General features: G+C 40.5%; 1 protein-coding gene across 3 annotated transcripts in view; it reads right to left on the reverse strand.

Moving 5' to 3' along the window:
• The window catches only part of LOC120955582 (solute carrier family 12 member 4), a 146,828-nt gene extending 126,503 nt beyond the window's left edge, over positions 1 to 20,325 (reverse strand). For 2 of the 3 annotated variants that reach the window (XM_049610699.1, XM_049610697.1), the window contains exons 1-2: positions 14,197 to 14,304; positions 11,527 to 12,334 (exon numbers count right to left, since the gene is read on the reverse strand). In XM_049610699.1, the coding sequence (XP_049466656.1) occupies positions 11,527 to 11,626 (100 nt within the window). In that variant the 5' untranslated portion in view covers positions 11,627 to 12,334; positions 14,197 to 14,304. Of the gene's footprint in view, positions 1 to 11,526; positions 12,335 to 14,196; positions 14,305 to 19,697 lie in introns of those variants that run through there. The other variant, XM_049610698.1, reaches the window with a different exon arrangement.
• Positions 20,326 to 21,792: the final 1,467 nt, after the last annotated feature.

Genomic DNA, 21,792 nt, shown 5'->3' on the forward strand with positions numbered 1-21,792 from the left:
GTGGTGCAGGTGTTTGTATTTATATACGACAAAGGTTCATTTACCAATTGGTTTCTTACCTGTAAAAGTAGAAAGAATATTATTTATATTATTCACTCTTCAGAAGGTGTGTTGTTTTAAGGTGTAATATAAAGTCCCTAGAAGTCCCTTTATAGTCTAGTATAAGATATAGTTTAAAGGTGTAATATGTAGGTAAATATTGGTCCAGGACGTCTATTTTTATATTTTTAAGCTGCCCTGAAGCATGTTGGACACGGTCACGCATTCAAACCGGAACATGAGATTAAGCCAAACGCTCTGCATGACAATTAAAGCAAATTACACATCTAGCGCAAAAGTCACCTTAAAGTGTGATTGATTTCCAATCCGTGTGTTGCTATCGTTCAATCATCGTCGCAAGATTGATGGAAATTATTGCGGTAAGGAATGAACTTCTTACGTGAGAAAAATAATAAACAGAAATTATAAGGCACAGTAAAATATGCCTACCCACATACATACACACGAGAGCTCCCGGGGTCGCTTTGCTTTTTTATTTTTTTATTTTTTTGTAGCAAAACATTTCACCTGCACGATGCTCTTCATGCAAAAACTCTTCCACTCGCTCGCTCGCACGGCAAACATTCTCCGGGCGCTTATCCAATCGGACCGATCTCGGTGCAGAAGTTTTGCCAAAATTTATTTATTCCACTCATGCTCGGAGCACATTTCAAAACGCTTACTATACACGCTTTGCCGCAGAAATGCCTTCCCCTCTTCTAACCGCCCTGAAGGGTACAAGGGAATCACAGGCCCCAAAAATCGAAGCATTCCAGTCCGGCTTGATTTTCCATAGCCTCGCGGTTGCGGTTTCTGGAGTGTATCACGGACACAACTCCGCATACAACTCGTAACCGTTGCTGTTGAGCTTTAGAGCTTTTTTTGTTTCTCTTACCATCGCTGCTGTGCCCCACTCCAGTGCTACGTCGCTTACCGAGCCGGGTCCGCCACTTTACGAGCGTGTGCAACCTTACAACAGGTTATTCTAGCTCGATCCATCCACTAAAAACCAGCCCTCCTCTGTAGCAAGGGTTGTGCTTTTCGTTTTTCTTTTATATTCATCAAGTGTACAGAGAGTAGAGGGCATGGGATAGGAAAAATAAAAACAAAAACAACCCAAACTTCAAACAACATCAAACTTGAAACCCCTGTGTATAGAGAGCGTATAGGGGTTCAGCACTGGCGGCGCGCTGTCGATGGTGAAATGTGAAGGAGCTTGGCCCTTCTTCGTGAGCTTCGTTTGAGGTCCCTCACCACATACACCGGCGGCGCCCGTAATGGCTGTAAGATTGTAAGTAACGGCATGGCAAGTTATAAAAGAAAAAAAATCCGCGCGACATAACTTCTATCCCGGCGCTCTAGCGGAATGGAGTGCCATGTTTTATGCGCGGATCAGCGACCAAGCGTCAGTGTGTTGCGCGCTAGGTAGGGAAATGGATTTGGATATGTTTTAGACTGAGAGTTCCGCACACAACTTGCGCCTGCATTGTGCGCTGCATAGTGGAAAGTAAAGGGTGAGTTATGTACTTCGTCAGTAGTGGTGTGTTAAGAGTAAGAACAACTGTGTAGATTTCGCTCGATGCAACAAAGTCGAGGTATGGTTTATGCATGAGTTTGTATTTCTTGAAACATGTGTACAAATTTGAATGCGTTTTTGTTCCCACTATGCAATGATGGAGATTGTTCATTTGAATTTAATTTGAAAATAGTTTAAATATATTTTTCAAGAATAAAGGGTTTTCCACGATTTATTAGTCGATTCCCATAATTTTTTGGGCTCATCTCACGACGTCTCATGCATTCATTGTATCTCAAAGAGTTTTGGTTCGTTCCCATAATTTGTTGATATCCTTAGATTGGATATCAATACAATTGAACCAAAAAATTCTGGGAATTGCCCAAAACATCGTTGGAAGATACCAAAAACAGATGGGACCAGCCACCAAAAAAATATTGAAACCTACCAATAAATTGTGGGAAACCCAGTAATAAGAATATAATAATAATAATAATAATAATAATAATAATAATAATAATAATAATAATAATAATAATAATAATAATAATAATAATAATAATAATAATAATAATAATAATAATAATAATAATAATAATAATAATAATAATAATAATAATAATAATAATAATAGAAATAATAATAATAATAATAATAATAATAATAATAATAATAGAAATAATAATAATAATAATAATAATAATAATAATAATAATAATAATAATTATAATCATAATCATAGTAATAATAATAATAATAATAATAATAATAATAATAATAATAATAATAATAATAATAATAATTAAAATAATAATAATAATAACAATAATAAACATTACATAAAAGATAATCATGAATATAACAAAAAACAAAAAAAAATCATAAATAAATTTAAAAAAAAAGATAGATATTGTCGTTCCTCCTGAATGAAACAAACAAATAATAGTATTGTGAGATCATACATATATCATGAAAATCATAATTATAATCGTGTTTTAGTCCTTATTGGTAAAATTGGTCGTCATAGTGAAAAAAATCGGACTATAAAAAAACTATAAAATATAAGAGTGATCAGCAAAAGTATGGGCAAATAGATTAAGGAACAATCCGGGGTACAGTCATAACATAATAACAGAGAATTTAATCATTTTCCCCAACCCAAATAGCTACTATCCATTGACTCGAGCATCATCGTTCACAACCGGATCATAACAGTGATTAAATCCTCTGTAACAACACAACCATTCACTGCTCGCAGAGGTATCGATGCCCGACCCTATCCTCCAATCCAATGTGATTATGGGCTTTCGATGATAAAAATCAACCACACACACACACACAAACACTCGGAACCCCTTGAAAGCTTTCACCAAAACCCCCTAAGTGAGTGTTTGTTGTGTCCGTCGTCCCCTCAGCTCGAGCTTCTCGAGATCGGAACAATTTATGTGTGATATAAAAACAAACACACACCATAATCCGGAAATGGATTTTACACATGAAAGCACCACTTCAATGGAGAGGGGAGGTTTGGCCGTGGGAAAGCCAGCCGCAACGGGTAAATCGTTGCCGATCTGGCGGGTGTGGAGTACACTTTCCATGAAAATTCATGCTTGAAGCAAATGATTGTTGAAGCGGTGGTAGCCTGCAGGTACTGAAATTGATGGTATTCAAATTCCAATACTCGTGTTTTTTTTTGTTGTGTGTATACGTGAAAAAAACATACACAACGGTACGCGGTAGTACGCTTCGGTTGAAATCGATGTTTTCACCGCCAGCAGGTGGGCCGTTATCTATCGATGATGAATTTTCAATTTCCGATAAATGAACTCTGTTGCACGCACCTTCGCGGCTCGGCGTATGAAGCGAAACCAATTCGGCAGAGGTTAATACGATAAAGAAGGGAATAGGGTTCGTAAAAAGGATGGAGATGGGACACGGGACAAACACGCGTAAAGAGGAAGGATCGTAGCAGGAAGAGGTAGGACGATAAACTGTGTTACGTTGAAGAGCAAAAAAAAAGGGAGAATAAAACAAAAATAGGATCCCAAAAATCTACGCTCCACAGTTTATAAGACATTTACCCATTATCAGTTATTGTAATTCGTCCTTTTTCGGTTGTGTCCCTCTTCGGTAATTGTTTTATAAAAATTATGTCCGGTAGTAATCAAATTTAAAGGGTTTTATTTATCCAACCCACCAATTACATGCATTCGCAATTAGGCACCTTTACAAAGGTCGCTAACCTCCAAATAACAGCTGCTCCTTCCCGCAGAGTGCAGCGCAGTCGCTAGTCGCGCGTGACTAGCTGCATCAAACAACTGCATAATTTACACGAACCTATACCTCGGCGAACGTTCAACTTAAAATTATTTCCCGTCCACACTATTGCACAGACTAAATAAACACGCGATGGTTTATGGGCTGCAGTAGCGAAACTTATAATTAACACCGTCTGTAACATTTTTCCAACAGCAACAGGTTGCTGTGGCCATTTCAGAAAGTCAGAATATTGATATGCAGAAACGAATAGGAAAGCTTTAGATGAGCTTTGCTATAAAAAAACTAAGAGAACTTTTGTATGGATTCGTGCCATAAATATATCCTTATCGTTGTTTGCCATAAAACAATCCTGCTACTCTCCACCAGAGGGCACCCTAAGCCGGGTAAAAGTGAGAAAGGAAAATTCAAACCGTTCCATTATTCACCCAAAGGAATAGAAAGTTTCACCTCTCTACTATGAGGAGCGTTTCGGTTTGTCATGTCCATTAGTAGGTGCCGTGCTCAAACAATCGATGCCGGTCGGTCAGTGGGTGGGTACGATACGACTCAGAGTTTCGCTGACCCGAACTGAAAGTCGTGTCGCTTACTTGGACGAGCTTCAAGTTTTGTCCTCCTTGCAGACACACACACAAACCCCAGCTGTCGGGGGCCACTAATTAGTACTGACTGGCATTGACCCAGTTTTTTCACTGCTTGTTCTTCGATTTTTCTTCGAACCATCACACACAGTACTTCTTTCGCCCAAGGAGGATGGTGGTAGAAGTATGACTGTCGACTCTTTTTTTGTGTCATCTTCGACAGACGGGTAATAAAATGAAATGATTCTGTAGGGCTAGCAGAAAGAAGAATCATAGCCAAATACTAAACAAATCGCTCATATACTTAGAGCGTATGAGCTGGTGGTTTGGGGCGAACGGTTTGTATTTTTAGCACGTCCCAGGGGCAAGAGCAACAGCCATGGGCGTGAACTATCGTTGACGAATATTTGCCACTCAATTAATTATGATTTATGATATGGAACGTTGCACTTTTGCCCGTTTCTGCTTGAAGGCATGGTGCTCTGAGCGTCGTTATGGTTGACTTTTTTTATAGGAAGTAGGATTTTTTTGTTAGGCGTATTGAATGAAAAGAGATTAAAACCGTTTTTATTTTCTTTGAAAAAACAATGTATGTAATTGATGTCGTAATATTTTCCTAAATCATATAAAATGAATTTCAAGGCCTAAAACATACAAATTTTGCAGAATGAACTATAGCATGAATGTAGTATTCGGGATTTTTATAGTAGACATTTTATAGCATTTCAGTAACTATTTGCTCATCCACTTTGAATTTTTTTTCGACTATTTATAGTGATTGGCAATGGTGAATAGTAAACAAATCATGCAGCACTCTCACATCTTTATTTACTCAAATTAAGGCTATTAAACTGCTTTGCTTTGAAACTCCACTGTACTTTGAGAAGGGGAAGAGGTAATAAAATCTCAGCCCTGACCTACCCTTCACAAGCAAATGACCGCCGTTCAAAAGAGTGCGGCGCGCACAACGGAAACCTTACAAACAAACAAACAATTACAGCTGGAAAATGTCTATTTAATAACGTCCTCTTCCTCCTTCGAGTCCGCCGATGTGCTCGGGAACTTGCGTAATACTGGTGCACCCTTGACAACCTTGCCCGTGGCCGACGACGGGAAACTAAAAATATATTATCGAACGAATTTACCTAACCAAACCTACTCTGCTCCTCCTGTCCTGCTGCCGTGTGAGGTATAGGAGTGCGTACGTGGATCGGTCGGGTCGGTCTCAAATGCATGTCCCGGCAGCACAACAACCGCAACGACGCACCGCAACGGCTCGGCACCGGGCGCGGACACCGTTTGAAGCACCACGTCAAGTGTACAGTAAAAGAGGAGAAGCTAAATAAAAAAGGTGACCCCATCGCTCATGCACGAACCCCCCCCCCCCCCCTCTCTCCGCTCCATATCCAACTGTCAACTGTCAAGGGATACACTTTCCCCTCTCCCCGTGGGGATGCAGCGACGACGTGAGCGTTCGTTTTGGCATAAAAATTGGTAAATAAACCTGTTCGGCCAATGTGGGGTGCAGTTTTATTTTTTCGCACCAAAATCGTCCCACCGACCGAGGGCGGCGAGTGTCACGAGCTTCACGAAGGTGGTGGTGGTGTGTGTCCCGATATCCGGTTCGAATTATACTGTTTGCGTTTGGTGTTCTGTGAACCGTTTTTTTACCGTGAGTGGCGTTGAAACTGTATCGTTTTCGAGGGGGCTTAATTTATCATAATCCCTCCCTGTAATCTATACGAGCGAAAGCCGTTTCTGCCATGAAAATGGAATCTTTTTTTGGGGTTTTGGCTTTAATTAAATTGTGCTGAAAACTGTCCTAAAGAAAAAAAAATTGTGTTAATCCGTAAAGTAAAGCTATAAAACTTGTATCACCTTAACGCAGGCAAGTTATAAAATAGATCGCCTTTGTACTTTACATGGCAATTCTTTTTTTCACAAACTATATTAAAGTATTTGTAAAATTGTGCCAATACAATCCTTTATATTCATTTTACTTATCAACCATGAATTTAAATTCCTTAAAATATTCCAACCCAATCCACAACGACGTCAACACTTCCCTCCGGTGTTGTGTTGCTATTTACCAGCGACCAGAAATCATAATTCTCCTCCGTATGTCCGTCATTCGTTTTGTACAGTGCAATGGCCCAATTTAGCCGCTACAAGTTGAATTCGCGTGTGTCTGCAATAAACAACAGGCATTTAGCGCTGTTGCAGTTACATCCAGCAACTGGTGGAGGCTATTCAACAGCGTTCGGTTGTTGAGACGAACGCAAATTTAACCAATTTGTGCAACATTGTGTTGGACCTGTGTCGAAAAAATGTCTTTTTTTTGTTTTGTTTTGATTGGTAGTTATCTCTTCGTCTTGTATGTTTTTTTTATTATTTAATACAAATAATATTCTCTCTTTTATTTAATCGTGTCGATAGCAAAGCACATCAACACATCAAAAGAGGAAATAAATACAAAAAAAACAATCTAAAGGCCGGGGTACATTGTCCCTACTCGCTAGTGTAATTTCGATTTTCACTAGCGCGTCTGGCGGCGGCTGTTGGAAGCATTTTACCAAACTATTTGGAGCCGCTTCAGAAAATATGTTATTTTTGCATTTTTTTTTCTTAAACCAGGCTGGAAATGTGTTGTAATTGAGAGATAAATATGTTATGCAAGGATTTCAGCAACTTACGCATCAAAGTACTTTAAAAAAAACTACTTAAGGCCGGGCTACATTGATCGTACTCTCTGGTGTAATTTCGATTTTCACTAGCGCATCTGGCGGCGGCTGACTGAAGCATTTTGCCAAACAATTTGTAGCCGCTTCAGAAAATATGTTATTTTTCCATGTTTTTAACTTAAACTGGTCTGGAAAAGCTATGCAATTGATAGATAAATATGTTGTGCAAGTATTTCAGCCATTTTCACATCAAAAAACGATGAAAAAACAACTTAAATTTGAGATCCGGCACAACCATTCCCTTGACGACCAAAAAAAGCTTCCTCCAGCCTCCGCCAGATGCGCTAGTGAAAATCAAAATTACACTACGGAGTACGGTCAATGTAGCCCGGCCTTTAGATTTGAGATCCGGCACGACCATTCGCTCGATTACCAAAAAAAAAAGCTTCCATCAGCCGCCGCCAGATGCGCTAGTGAAAATCTAAATTACACTAGCGAGTACGGACAATGCCCCTCGGCCTTAAGGAAATAAAAATCTTCGAAATATGGAATCTGGTATCCAACATTCAGTGCAATCGGAATGAATTATTCAGCTTGTATTGAATCTTTCATCATCTTCTGTAAAATTGTTTTGAGATTATATGCAACTAAGTGAAACTTATTTATGAATTAAATAATATCGCTTTTAATACAGAAATTAAATCTAAATCTAAATCTTTAAATTAAATTGGAATCTAAAAAAATGTTGACGTATGAAAGCTACTAAGATATAAGCTGCTAATTTTTACCACAAAACTGCTATCTTTTACACATACACATTCGAAAGAAACAAAGCCAAGGCATAAAGTAATGCCAATATTTGTCCGCATCCACAATACAATGAAGCGTGAAGGCAAATAGAATCCAAACCATCTCTTCCATTTCCCGGAAAGACGCTCACTGACGCACTTTATTAGCTTTATGTTTGTTATTCACATTCACCCAACCAAACTCCAGAGTGAATGAAGTTATCAAGCCATCGTACGAAGGCCTTCGCGTTCGATGGTATTCTTGGACTGTGCCACTACGAAACTGCCCGCGAGCCAATCGGGCACTACTCAATCAACATATTTTTAACCGCCCGCGTGTATATACGTCATCGGTTTTGGCATCAATTATAATAAAATAGTAGCCCCACCACCCGCCCCCTAGGGCCACCCATCCATCCGCACCACAGTGAATGAAAGGAACCCCGCTCTATTGGTATCGAGCTGCAGAGCGATACACTGTGTATTTAAAAGAAACGCCAGAGTCGGGCTGGAAACATTCAACCGGTTCCGACCAGGCCCAAACAGCTTGCGGCAGGTTAGAACTACTTCTCACGCTGAACGATAGTAGGCGTGTTGTGTGGTGCCTTAAATTTCGAACGCTTTTCCGCGTCCCAGTGCCGATCGATAATGAAGATATATAAACCCTTTTTGGCGATGTCACGCAACTTTATCCAACCTTGCAGTGCACTCACAGCAAAAAAACAGCAGGGACGAGAAGGCTCGGTCGCTTCAAACGAATCTCGCTTTAATTCGGCCGCGTCCGATCTATATTAATTGGCCGGTCTGTTTGTTTTGTGTTGGCGTCCTAGCAACCCTCCACACCCTGGTGTCACGATACGCAATGGATAGTGGAATCATTTGGCCAGCGCGGCCATCCCCGCTGGCCGATATCTTTAACAAGATCGCTTTCAGAAGAGACCGCCCAGCTCGTCTCGTAAGGATTGCTGCCACACCGGGTACGATGTTGCAAACGCCGGCGATGAAGCTATTTAATTAACAATAATGAAATAACCGTCAAGCGAATGTGTTTGCGGACTGGGCAACCCCATATGTAATGGGGGCGGGGCAGTAGATGATGATGCTGATGATGACGATGGTGATGATAAAACAGTCATTGGAAACCATTAGCCCGGGTGACAGAGTGAGTGTCATAGTTGATTTGTGTTCTTAAATGATCATCAATTGAATATGAATGGATACTCTTATTATTACTCAAACTATTAATGTTCAGTTTACCAAATGAATGCTTTTTCGATTGTTGGTCACGATATATTTTGTATTTTTTAGTATCCTTTTGTTTCAAGACTTGATATAAGTTTAACCATTCATAGCATTCAAATAAACAAAACCAAAAAATGCTCGCGCAGTCACAACCCGCATAAACCGTACAATCATTAACCGCAATCATCATGGAGTGGTGTCATTCCTTCTTTTACGACATTCCTTTCTACTGCCGACAAAGATAAGATCCAAACATTCTTTATTGATGCTAATTAAATGACACATTGCCGCGATCGCGTTCCAGCACTGCCACGATGCACTTTAATTTCCGAGAATCTTAATATTCGCTTGAATTGTGCTAGAAACAGCAACATTCCTACGCGTTATTCAAGTAGGTTAAAAACATAATACACCTATGGTCACGCGGACGTTTAATATGGGATTGCGGAAATAAACACAGCCCAACTATTTTAAGTACTTCACCCACAATAACAGGCCTGGTGAAAAATGACCGGTAGTAATATCCGGCCCGTTGTCAGGGAAAACGGGTTTTCCTTCAGCGCTACGTGAGCGCATATAATGTAACGCGAGCCACATATGCAGGGAGAACTGAGTGTGTATGGGAATGTAGGGGGAAATAAAGTGTAGTACATTGAATATTCAACGCCAAAAACGGGGGCTCTTCTTTCAGGTTGAATAATTAAATGTTATATTTATACGTACGGTTGGGGTCGTAAAATTTGCAAGCCGTGGAAAATGCAAGCAACAAAAAACAAGAAGGGAACAGAGCACGAGTGCACGTAGGCAAGCTGAGGAAATGATGCATTCTCGCTGAGTTGCTTTAGTTGTGCGTTGGTATGAAAAGGGGTAATAATTCTACGTGTTTCTGACATGGCTGTACAGTTAAATGAAGAGTGGAAGCAGCACAAAACACTATAAAAAGGAGCTAGAGAATCGCTCGAGGAAGATTGATGAAGAAACTATTTTAAAATATTACTCTTCCTATTGAAGAAATCAAATCGAATTGATCGAAAACAAATCTGCAGCTTTGAGAAGGACGGAGCTTTAAGATAATATTACTCTAATAAGTATAATACACAAATGTACGAGAAAGTGATGGTATTGAAAAAACATCTGCGGAAGCGAGTCATACACACCCAAGACGATCAACGCAGTTCCATCAATGATAAATAGAACTAACTCCATGGAATACAATTGTATTCCCAAGGATCCTTTAAATAGTTCGGTAAGACTCAACGTATAGATCTGGTGAACCACTTATGAGGACACAACTGCGAGATGCATATGGCCAGTTCCATTGGTATCAACAGTTGATACTAGGGCACTGCCTTTCGAAGCAGGAGAACCTAGATAATCTATTATGTAGCTTGTCTACTGATTAATTTTTGTTAAAAACTTAGTAGAGCGTGAAAATGAATTAAAAAAGTGTGTGAAAGGCGCAAAAAGAAAGGTGCTGGGGTCACTATATCAATAGTAGATTAAACGGGACTGAACAACACCCGTAACATTAACTTTTCGACCAGATGCCATTGATCGCAGGAGCTAAGCCAAGTTTACTGACGCTGTTGCTTGTTTTATTGGTCTTGTAAACTTGTAATCTGCCTATCCTGCTATGGGGGGAAATCCATAAGTCACTGAAAGCCAAGCCCACAAGTGGTACAGGCAGGCCTTGACCGACAAAGTTGTTGAGCCAAAGAAGAAGAAGAAGAAGAAGAAACTTGTAATCTGGAGCTTTTATCTCCAAACATATGATGTAACGGAATGTATGAACAATACCCTTGTGTTTTGGTCATATTTCCCCAATAAATAATTCAAAGAAATTTAAATTTTACATTTATAATTTAGCACTAAACCTGCTTTGCTGGAGCGTTACATTCGTATATTTCAAGAACCAACAATTCGTATACATTTGACAATTACTTAAGTTCATATTGGATTTCACGATGCATTGTATCAAGATTCATTTTATAAATTGTGTTTTTTTCTTATTTCCTGTTAAAATTGCATTTTTATGCTTTTAATACCTTTAAAGGTATAAAATCAAACAGTCAAACTTCATATAAAAAAGTGGCTAGTATAGTAAAACGTCTCATTATTATTTTACCATTTTCATTACTACCCCCGCAGGCACAAGATATTTTTCGGGACTGTGTCGTATTCCAGAACGTGCCTTAATCTTAGGTTTGGCCTCGCTAATGAACGTATTAATGACACGAATCAAACCGGGCTGTAACCGAAAACCGGATGAAAATAATGATAAATCAAATCCCGAGCGGGGAGAGGTGCGTAAAAGGCCACACAGCCCACCGAACAAAACCCACGCCAAAAAACAGTTGGCCCATTCCGCTGCCGCAGAGTGCGCCCGGCGCGGCCCAACTTACCTTGATGCTTTTCGCTCGACAGTAGCTTTCCGGTGACGGCCGCCTCCTCGTCTAGGCCGGCCGCCTGTTCCGCTTTCGTAACCTTGAAACGTTCCGCCATCGCCCGTCAATGTGGTCGTGTTATTTATGGATCTTTCCGTGCCTCGCAGGAGTACGCAAGAAATTGGAGAGCAGCACCGATGACGCCACCAGCCAAGTGCGGCCAAAAAAAGGACACCGTTGGACCTGAACCACTTTCTAACACAAGGCGCGCGGCACTGGACCTACCCGAAAACGCACTCAACTAGAGCCACCCACAAACACAAACACACACACCACCTACACCGTGTGGGGCAGTTAGGGACCACTTAGAACTCTGATATCAAACACTCTCCAACACACATACACACACACAAAACCATCCAGGGGGTCGTAATAATGGTCGGAATTCACTTCGTTTCACTTTACCCGGCCCCACTACTGGAATGGTAGCAAAAAAAACAGCACTTCAGACTTTTTCTTGGTAAATGTTTTCCACAATTTTAGTACGAGTAACAGTAACCCACACGCGCATAGATTGCTTTGATTTCTTTCCTTCTTGGCACACGCGAGACCTAGCACGGTTCTCTTTTCGCTTGGGAAATGGTACACCCGCAGGCGAAGCAGGCGGGGTGTGCTGTCTGCTAAATTGACGTTCCCGACCCGGTTTCTCGTAGTTACGCGATGCCGGGTATGAGTCGGTATGTGTGTGTGTGTGTGCTCGGGGGAAGGAAAATCCGTCCAGCGATATGTGTGCCTTGCACCGTTTCAAAACAAGGCCAGGTTCGAGCTGTGGAAAAGGAAAGACGAAAAGGAAGAAAATATTAGTACAAATATGTTTGTTACTTCGCGATTGCATACTTTCGCTGGTGTGTGATAAAAAGAGAGAGAGGGGAATTAAGCAGAAGGAAGGAGAGTCGTCTATTCCGTTTCATTGGGCGTCCCATTACAGGGTTTCCCACGATTTATTGGTTGGTTCCCATCAATTTTTGGTGGGTTCCCATGTTTGTTTGGTGCGTTCCCACGATTTTTTGGTCGTTTCCCAGAATTTTTTGGTGCAATTGTATTGATATCCAATCGGAAAATACCAATAAATTATGGGAACGAACCAAAAATCTATGGGATACGACCAAAAAATCGTGGGAACGCACCAAAAAATCATGGGAACTGACCAATAAATCGTGAGAAACCCTGTATGCCTACTTCTTGGGTTTGGTTTCTTGCGTGAAGAAGCACCCTGTGGCCATTATATGGTAATGGATAAACGACATGTGATCGAATTTTGCAAAACGATGATTTATGTGGCCTAGGCTTGCTGTCTGTTTGTCAGTTCGGGGGTTGTTTTCCTTTCATTGTTTTGCTGATTGGTGCATTGCAGGGTGAACTATTAAATTCGAAACATGTTTTGTAGCTATTTAAGGACCTGTTTTTTCCACAAATGCGACGTTTGAATTTTGATTTCATTTGCACTGCATAGGATAGCGTGGATAGTACTTTTAAATCTACATAAAATGGGCTGACTGCGCTAGAAATAGCTATAGAGAGAAGGGTTTTAAAATTTACTTTGCGGGCAGATGTTCAGATTGTATAGAAAATATACAAAAATCACGTATGACATCATATATTGGTTAGAGCGATTGCTAGTTATTCGAAATAAAAGTAAACGCTTTTCACATTTATTTAATTTTTTTTTAATTGCTCTTATAAGTAAATATGTTTTTTAATCTTTTTTTTAATTTTTCATGTCTCCATCAGACTTTTCTACTTTTATCTTTATTGTCTGATGGCGATTTTCTTCATACTTTTTAAAATTTCTTATGTCTCTGCTATACTTTAGAAAGGAACTGATTTCTCTTGACTTCTTGAATTCTTCTCATGTTAATTATGAGCTTAAATTATCTACAAAGCTTAAGCTTAAAACATATTTCACGAATATTGATGCACAACCTTTGTCATCGTTAAGACATGCAATTGTAAATTATACTGAAAATATTAAATTGATAATTGGGATACCATTTTTTTTTTGCTGATTGTTTCTACAACACTCTTTTCTTCATTGTGTTAGCTTATAGAGTGTAATGTAATTGTGTAATGACACAAAAAGTATATGTGGTGAGCCAATAGTCTCACATTCAAAATGATTTGGATTTGTATCACAGTTATAACAGTTATCATAACACTTAACCCATTATTTTACTGTCACTTTAACTGATCGATTACAATGCATTACTCCATATAGTTTGTCTCACTGTTCAATCAAAACCCCGTTGCTGTTTCCCATTGTGTCCAGTCATTGCATCAGATATGCTATTCTCGAACAAATCCTGACTGCATAATCCTGCGGCTTTATTCGGAGCTTCCGACACGAACGAAACCTTTTTTTAATCCCATGGGTTTACGTTGGCACCGATACGAACTTGAACGAATGCACTGTAAGAAGTGTGGTGGTGCCAGGCTGATGTCATTCAATTTCTTTATTGTTTCAAGTTTGAAGTCGTACAAATTAACTCACAATAAAATTGCTAAATCAGTTTATACAATCGTTTTTTGCACTATATCTCTGTACTTCAGAGATATCTCATTTTTGCAAATAAATTCTTCATTTTTTCATTATTTCTCGATCAACTTCAAAGTAAATACACGTAATATTACCTCTTCAATAATCGCACGATTGAACAAAAAAAACACGATTAAAAACCAACAATCTCTACACGCACGTTAATCGCACCCGGTACACCGACCATCAATCGCTAAACGTCGACTGAAAACCTGCCAAAAATCTTGGCCATTGACAACCGGCTTACAGTAGGCACACCGTCCAGCTAAATTGTGGGCAGGGGAGGGGCCAACCAGCAGCCTCTCTGATGGGCGATAAGAAATGCCACTTTAAAAGGTGGGGTGAAACACCTTCTGGTTTCCTCCAGCTGGTGTGACTAATCGTGTGATATACCAACGCCGTCTCTCCTAAAGCCAGGGGGTAATGTTTTAGACTAGAAACGATGAAACAACGATGGGGACCGGGAGCAGTGTGTGTTTTGTGTGTAAACGTGTTATCAAAGATAGTACGCGGGAGACCACCTCGAAACCCCGCATCACCCCACCCCCTGGACCTATTAGTTGATGCTTGGTTCTCTGCAGATTCGTAAAACCTCAAATTTAGGCCATTGCAGTATCGGAAGGAAGATAACGGGCGTAACGCGTACACAGCCCAAGTACGGTTCGGCTTTGAAATGGTCCCGACCCCGGTGCACACTGGGAAGAAGACTTCAGATACACGCACGCGTAAGAAAGCCCAACAGATATCAGCTCGATCTTCTGCTGGCGGTGCTACAGTTGGGTTCGCGCGTACGTAATCTAATCCCCGCAGGAAGATATTGGAATTAGCTTTTCGTTATATTTAACATTGGAAAATAAAACGTGACTTTGGTCATCGAACGTTTTGCCGCCCTGATACAAGGTCCGCTCAGTGTGCTCCCAATGTTTCTAGGTGACATTCCTTGGGCCCATTTGGACTCCTTCTCCAAGCTGCCAGGCAAAACTGTACGGGGAATACAGGTGGACAGCGGTTTTAAAATCGATGTCAATAAACCTCGGCACCGGGCTTATGTGGGATTGAGCGTCCACACCCCAGTGTGCGGGCCCAGCACTACCTTGTCTTATATCTGTGGCTATGTTATTCTTTATTCTGGAACATTTTATCATTTATGCAACACCCGGCTTTTCAGGTGGGACAATTAGCAAATGCGATAAACGATTTCATAACGAGGAGAAATTTAATGTATAGATTAGTGAGGAAGGTTAAGACGACGGACAGCGACGAGTGATTGAGAAATACGTGGCTTTTATGTGTAAAATGGTGGAATTTATTACGTTACTCAACATGCGGATTATTGATTATTGGAAATTAGGGATTTATACAGGAAAAGTTATTACGAGCACTTTGTATTACGTTAGGGCATAACATATGTCATCTAAAAGGCTTGTCGCGGCGGTGGTCCCGTGGTACAGTCGTCAACTCGTATAACTAAAAAACATGCCCGTCATGCGATCACGCACGGGTTCATTCCTCGTGTTGACCGCCCCTTCGTAACAAGACTATTTTGACTATCCGGCTGCATGGTAATCTAATAATTAGTCTCAAAAGTCTGTGTAGACTAACATGACCCATCGTAGGACGTTACGATAAATAGTAGAAGGTGAATAAGATGAAGAAGTAATCTTAAATGAAAACTTTGAAGGACTCTAGATCGCTTCAACACACTTTATATTCATTATGATTTTTTTTAAATAATACCGTTTGTATTTTCTAAATAAAATCTAAAACACTATTATTCCATTGTTGAGTTTGTTCGATTAGTAGGAATGTGTTACATGATAAAACTCGAATTCAGGAAGCACTCCAGCTCAAAAATAGCCCTCAATCGGGTAAGGAACATTATTTTCAAACCACACGCATTCAGCACCGACCAACCAATTTAATGGACAAGCCTTCACACAGCCACCCCTTTTCCCGAACCCATACAAAACTCTTTTAATTTTCTAGTCCCTCCCTCCGGCGGCGGCCTTCAACATCCACAGTGTGTAGGGACAGCCGCCGTATACGGGTGCTGCTATGCGACGAAAAGCGTCTAACATATCAATTTAGAGGCAGCGTCCCATCAACCTTTACGATCGATTCCAATTGGCTATTTGGATCAACTGGCAATTGAATTGAACCGCGTAACTACTGGCCACCGCAGGGCCTTTCCCCCATCCACGAGTGCTGCGATCGCTTGCTACGACGGTCGGAAACGATAAGGAGTTGGAAGCGTTTTGATTGAGTATCGGCAAAGGAGCTATCCAAGCATCGATTGTCCATCTCTACAACACCACTCAATGAAAGAGAACACACACACAGACACAGACACATAGACAGATTGATATGGCAACCAATTGCCGGACCAATGGCACCAATGGAAGTGAAATATTTCGGCCCCGGAATATGAGTGCAATGAAGTGCTCCAAAAATGGGGACATGAAACGATTTACCCTTACCCCGCGCCAGCCGTAGTATGTAACAGGTGTACTCATCAACATGAAACACTTTTATGGATGGACATACGGTGTAGGATCAAGGTGTCATTACCTGTCAGTTCCGAAAAAAGTGACTAGCTACAGGTCATTAAATAAACACCTCTCTTCCGGACAGGATCGGCATGCCTCTTCCACAACAAGCAGTTGTCGACAACAGGGTAACCAACTGCCTAACGGGAGAATGGTACAGTACGGTGTTATCATGCGTGTGTTATCGGATAGACAGCTTCAAACATGAAAATAAAGGTTTTATCTATGAACGAGGCCTCTGTCAGTGTGGGGTTGTGGATATCTTAATGGACTTAGCATGTAAATGTGAAGGTTAAATTACAGTCGCTGGCGCTAAATTTGGCCTCAAAATCAACAATAATTTGAACAGGATTTTCAATTTAATTTCTTATGATTTAAAAACTTAGTTTCATCCATAGCCAAACCCGACTTATAAACCTAGAAAATTTAACGCTTTTTTTCTTGTTTTGGGCACATCAATAAGTTTTCGTTCCCTCCCTTGCTTAATAATTCAACCTGATCAGCGCATTAAATATGCATAATCATTTAGATGCACGCAATTGATATGCCTTCCCCAACCTTAGGCGTAGCATAATAACGCACCCATCGTCTACGTCCTTCGTGTTGTTTGTGCTTCGTCCGTAGACGATTGAAGCAATGGCCGCGGCAATTATCACACATACTCTCTCATTTCAAATACTCCCATTTAAAGAGGGAAGCAAAAAAAAACGCTCTAAAACATAAAACGATACACCACAACGCACGATAAACGGCTCAGTGTGTGATAAGAAAAGTCACAAGCCTTTTGCCGAACTTCAAAAATATACACAGCACGTGGTTGTTTGCCCTTTCAGATAGTGTGTCGATAATACCGTGTTGTTGTTGTTTTTGTTCCAGTTAATTAGTTTGCTCAAAGGTTTCGAAGATCATAATTACAATTTAAATCATTATTTTATCAACCCATGGGTACGTGATTTATGGGCGCCCCCTTTCAAACACGCGCGATAAAGAAAACGCCGGTTTGTTGCTTCGTAGATAAGAAAAATTGATGTTTTTTTTAAACAAGCGACAAACAATCGTAATCGAAGATCGCTAATCGATACTGCCACCGGTTTGGGCTGGGAGGCAGCTGTAAATCTTTGCACAGTATCTTGGCATACTCTTTGTTATTTCTGTCCTGCAATAATTCCTAGGTAGCCGACGAATAACCGTATTAATGGCTGTGAATGTAAACGAATACTTGTACGACTATACAACATACTTGTTTTACATCATTTTACAACTGACATTTTTTGATATTCCTGTTACATTGTTGTATGTTTGAAATAAATCATTTATGCAGCTAACGAGTAAATAAACTTAAAAGTGCTTCCTATAAAAAGTAGGCCCTAAAGAGAAGTTTGCGATGTCTTTTAACATTATTTTGAGACTTACAGACACTTTTTTACAAACTTATGTGCTCGCTGCTTTTATGGGTCAGTCATCAGCGGTACAAACGTGTGTAGGTCGTTTGGTCTAAAAGTAATTCATGGGTTGGTTATCATTTTATTGTTTAACGGACCAAGATGTTGATCAGGTCAAAAGTCAGTATTTAATAAACAAGTTTGAAGAATGATCAGCTACTTTTCCGTAGCTTCAAACAAATGTTTGTCAATCGTACAGAACATAATATGATATTGATTAACCATATGTTATTCTAAATAAATAAATTAATAAATAAATAATGTCAACGCTACATCTGCTATACCTAGATGTTATAGATAAGGGGCCATCCATAAATAACGTATCGCTTATGAAGAGGAAAGGTGTTTTGTACATTCTTTCGTTCGAAGTGAGGTTCGATTCCTTTTTATTTATCATTTTTGGTAATACGTAATTTACGGATGACCCCCATTATTCTTTCCGTAATTTTTTTGCCATTTAAATACATTTCCTGTTTAAATTTTTGACTGTTTTTGTACGATTTTGGCAAGTTTAAAGTTGATTTTGTTTATATTGACATAATTTCAGTCGTCTAATGTCAAACTTTATAGGAAAAACTAGCTGATATCGTAAAACCTCCTACTATCCTATTGTATTTTGAATGTGCTATCTGTTTAACAATTATCTAATTATTAATATCCAAAGACCCTTTTAGCTTTATCCGAATAATACACCTATGGTCGTGTATTCATTGATCCTACAATGAGCGTCCGTTGAAACGTTGTTTATAAATTCATGAATCATTTGAATAAAATTCACACCATGTGATCGTATTTTAATTTGAATAGTAAACAAATGGAGTAAATAAAAGATCCATGATCAAAGTAATTGTTATCTACGATGATTATATGTTAAGTTTCAACATTATATCGTACGCAAATAACACTGAAATCAATGCAAATGTAAGCTGAATGGGTTTGAACTGAAGCTACATTAAAGCCGATCGATCTATTACCAACCGCTCCCGGTTCGAACAGTTGTGTTTACATTCCTGTTGCGTTATTAGTCATCAATAACGCGATACTCTTCTAGCCCGTTCCAAGCAACAAGGGAGCGGAAGGGTGCGTTTTGTTTATCTAAAAAGAATGCAGTCTTCGCCATTCGTCTGTTGAAACGATTTTATCGCCGTTTCCGGAAACCCGCTCCAATGCGAAGCATGTGCTAAGATTTGCGATAGATTTATGCCGAGATGCAGCTTAAACCGTGAGTGGGAAAGGAATTTTCAATCCAATTGGTTCACATCATCATCATCATCATCATTGCTCCCCCGTCTAAACATGTTCCAATACGTTCTAGCAGAAGTACGCTTCGATTTACCCCCTATTGATCGCGCCACATAGCGATACAAAGAGGCAGACACGCTGAACCTTGCTGAATAAATTAATGTCAATAGCAAACTGCTCGACCGTCGTGCCGCCGCCGGCTTACCGAGAAAACGGCCAAAAAATCAAACTCATTCTGGGGCAAGTGCAGCGTGTCAGGGTCAGGTACACACGCCTTGTATCGAGCCAGTTTCGCACCACTGGCTGGCTGCGGATGCGACCAAAAACGCACCCCTCCTTCTCCTTCTTAGGCCAAACAGTAGTTACCTTTTTTTCTCAAGCAGCAACAGCGGCAAGAGCACGCCGCACACTCACTAACGTCGAACCACCCCAAAACGCGCGAGTTTACAATTTCAAGCAATGCACTACACAGACCCGGTCACAGTTGCAGCTGCGTTGCCGTGCGACGCTGCTCTGTGCGTCACCACCTTCACCAACCCTTGGGCATCACACAAACAAACACACATTCACTCACAACACCATCCCCCCACCCCTTCGCATAGGGGTGCGTGTGTCTGCAAAATTGCTCGCCAATACCACACCACCGGGGGCCACAACACGCGTCTCCACTCACTATTGATCGGACGGTATCGATCGGTTTACATTTTATGGCGCACACCACAGACGGGTATGCGTATCGTCGTGGTTGCGTATTTTGCCGCTTGCCAGTTGCTGCTGCAAATCGTTTGCTTTGGTGCACTCTCACACGCGTGCTGAGCAGAGAACCGATGTGGGAAAATGGTCGAATTTTCCAGTACGAATTAGTAGCTCGTAGTATTTGCACACACTAAAACACGACACGATCACTTTACCATGTGCGGCTCATTTGCTTCTTAAACACACTTTAACCGTTTTAAAAATGGGGAAATCAATGTGGATTTAACGCTTATTTTGCTGGAGAGAAATAGAGACACTCTGAACAAATTAAATTCGACTTTCAATCGTTTCCCAATCACTGAACCGTTTGTGTTTTTTTTTTGCTCTGTTCGCGATCACGGCACAGCACTACTACCAGCCACAACAATGAATTTCGATCTGGTGCCTGCACAACGGCACAACGCCGGCCCAATCGTTGAAACTACATGCCGAAGGCGAATTAGTTTCAATTAATCGTCGTTTATAGCGGAAAGCGGGACGGGGAGGGGTGTTGCGCGTGTGTGTTGCAGCACTCCGAGCAGTACACGATCGGTTCGGGCTCGGTCACACCACCAACAAAACGGTGCTTCTTCTCCTACTGCTGTTTGGTCGCAGAGTAAACGCTTGGTAAGAGAGATAACAGACCTATATATGATATCGGTTGGAGAACGCCTAGTCGGAGAAGCACAGAACCTATCTCCTCGTCCGTTCCCTTTTCAGTATCTCGCCTAGGCTGTTATTTGATACACCACCCGCTTTAGTGATAGATAGCTCTTTTATCAATGCTCTTTTGCCTGCGTTCTTTCATTCTACGGTTAGCATGTTTTATCTCTTCGGGGGGTTTCTGAAGAATGTTGAGAAGAGTGTGAAGGGTCTATGCATGTCCAACATATATGTTCTAAGACAATATGGTAGATTGCATTGTCATTTAGGTATCAGTGAGATGCAGTTAGACATCTTATCAAGATCAAGTTTGAACTCCCAGATAGTTAAAGGCATGCTAGATCATGTCGATTCCAATTCGATTTCCCATTAGGTTATCATATCAGGTGACAATTTGACGTGGGTCTATTCATAACATCGAAGTTTTCACTGTTTAGATGCCAATGGTTCGACACATCTGATTAGGTATAATTCCCTAACTAGTCGCTGCCTTTAGATCTTGTCATGCCCATAGGGCCATTATGCCCGCCGTTATGCTACGTAAGGGCCCATTAACGTAGGACTGAATATCCTGCTATGGGTAATCAACCAGTCACTGAAAACCATGCCCACTAGTGGTTCAGGTAAGGCTTGACCGACCATAGTTGTTGTGCCGATATGAAAGCAGGCATCAGCTCTAATAGAGTATGTTTTGAAATTGAATGTTCATAAATTGATGGAATGTTCACAGCAACGGTTGTATCGACATGTCTGATGATTCTATAAGCTTCAACTAATTATTGACACTTTGTAGATATCCAAGATTGAAAATAAACCCTATCGAGCATCTTCCAGTGAAACCTTGTACTCGACCTCAGGTAATTTAGTATTCTAGGAACTGTTGGAATGTTGGAGTAGTTGGTAAAACTATGCGATTTCAGCACTCGAGTGATCGAGACGATCTGATCTTTTCTGATGGAGATGATGATCGTTCAGAGAATCTGAGGAACTCTGATCAATGGAGTGCGTTCAACAGGTTTAGAGAAATCAATGTTCTCCTGGACTCGGAATTTCAAATGATATT

The sequence above is a fragment of the Anopheles coluzzii genome, chromosome 3 (genome assembly GCF_943734685.1).
Source record: "Anopheles coluzzii chromosome 3, AcolN3, whole genome shotgun sequence".
Lineage (NCBI taxonomy): Eukaryota > Metazoa > Arthropoda > Insecta > Diptera > Culicidae > Anopheles > Anopheles coluzzii.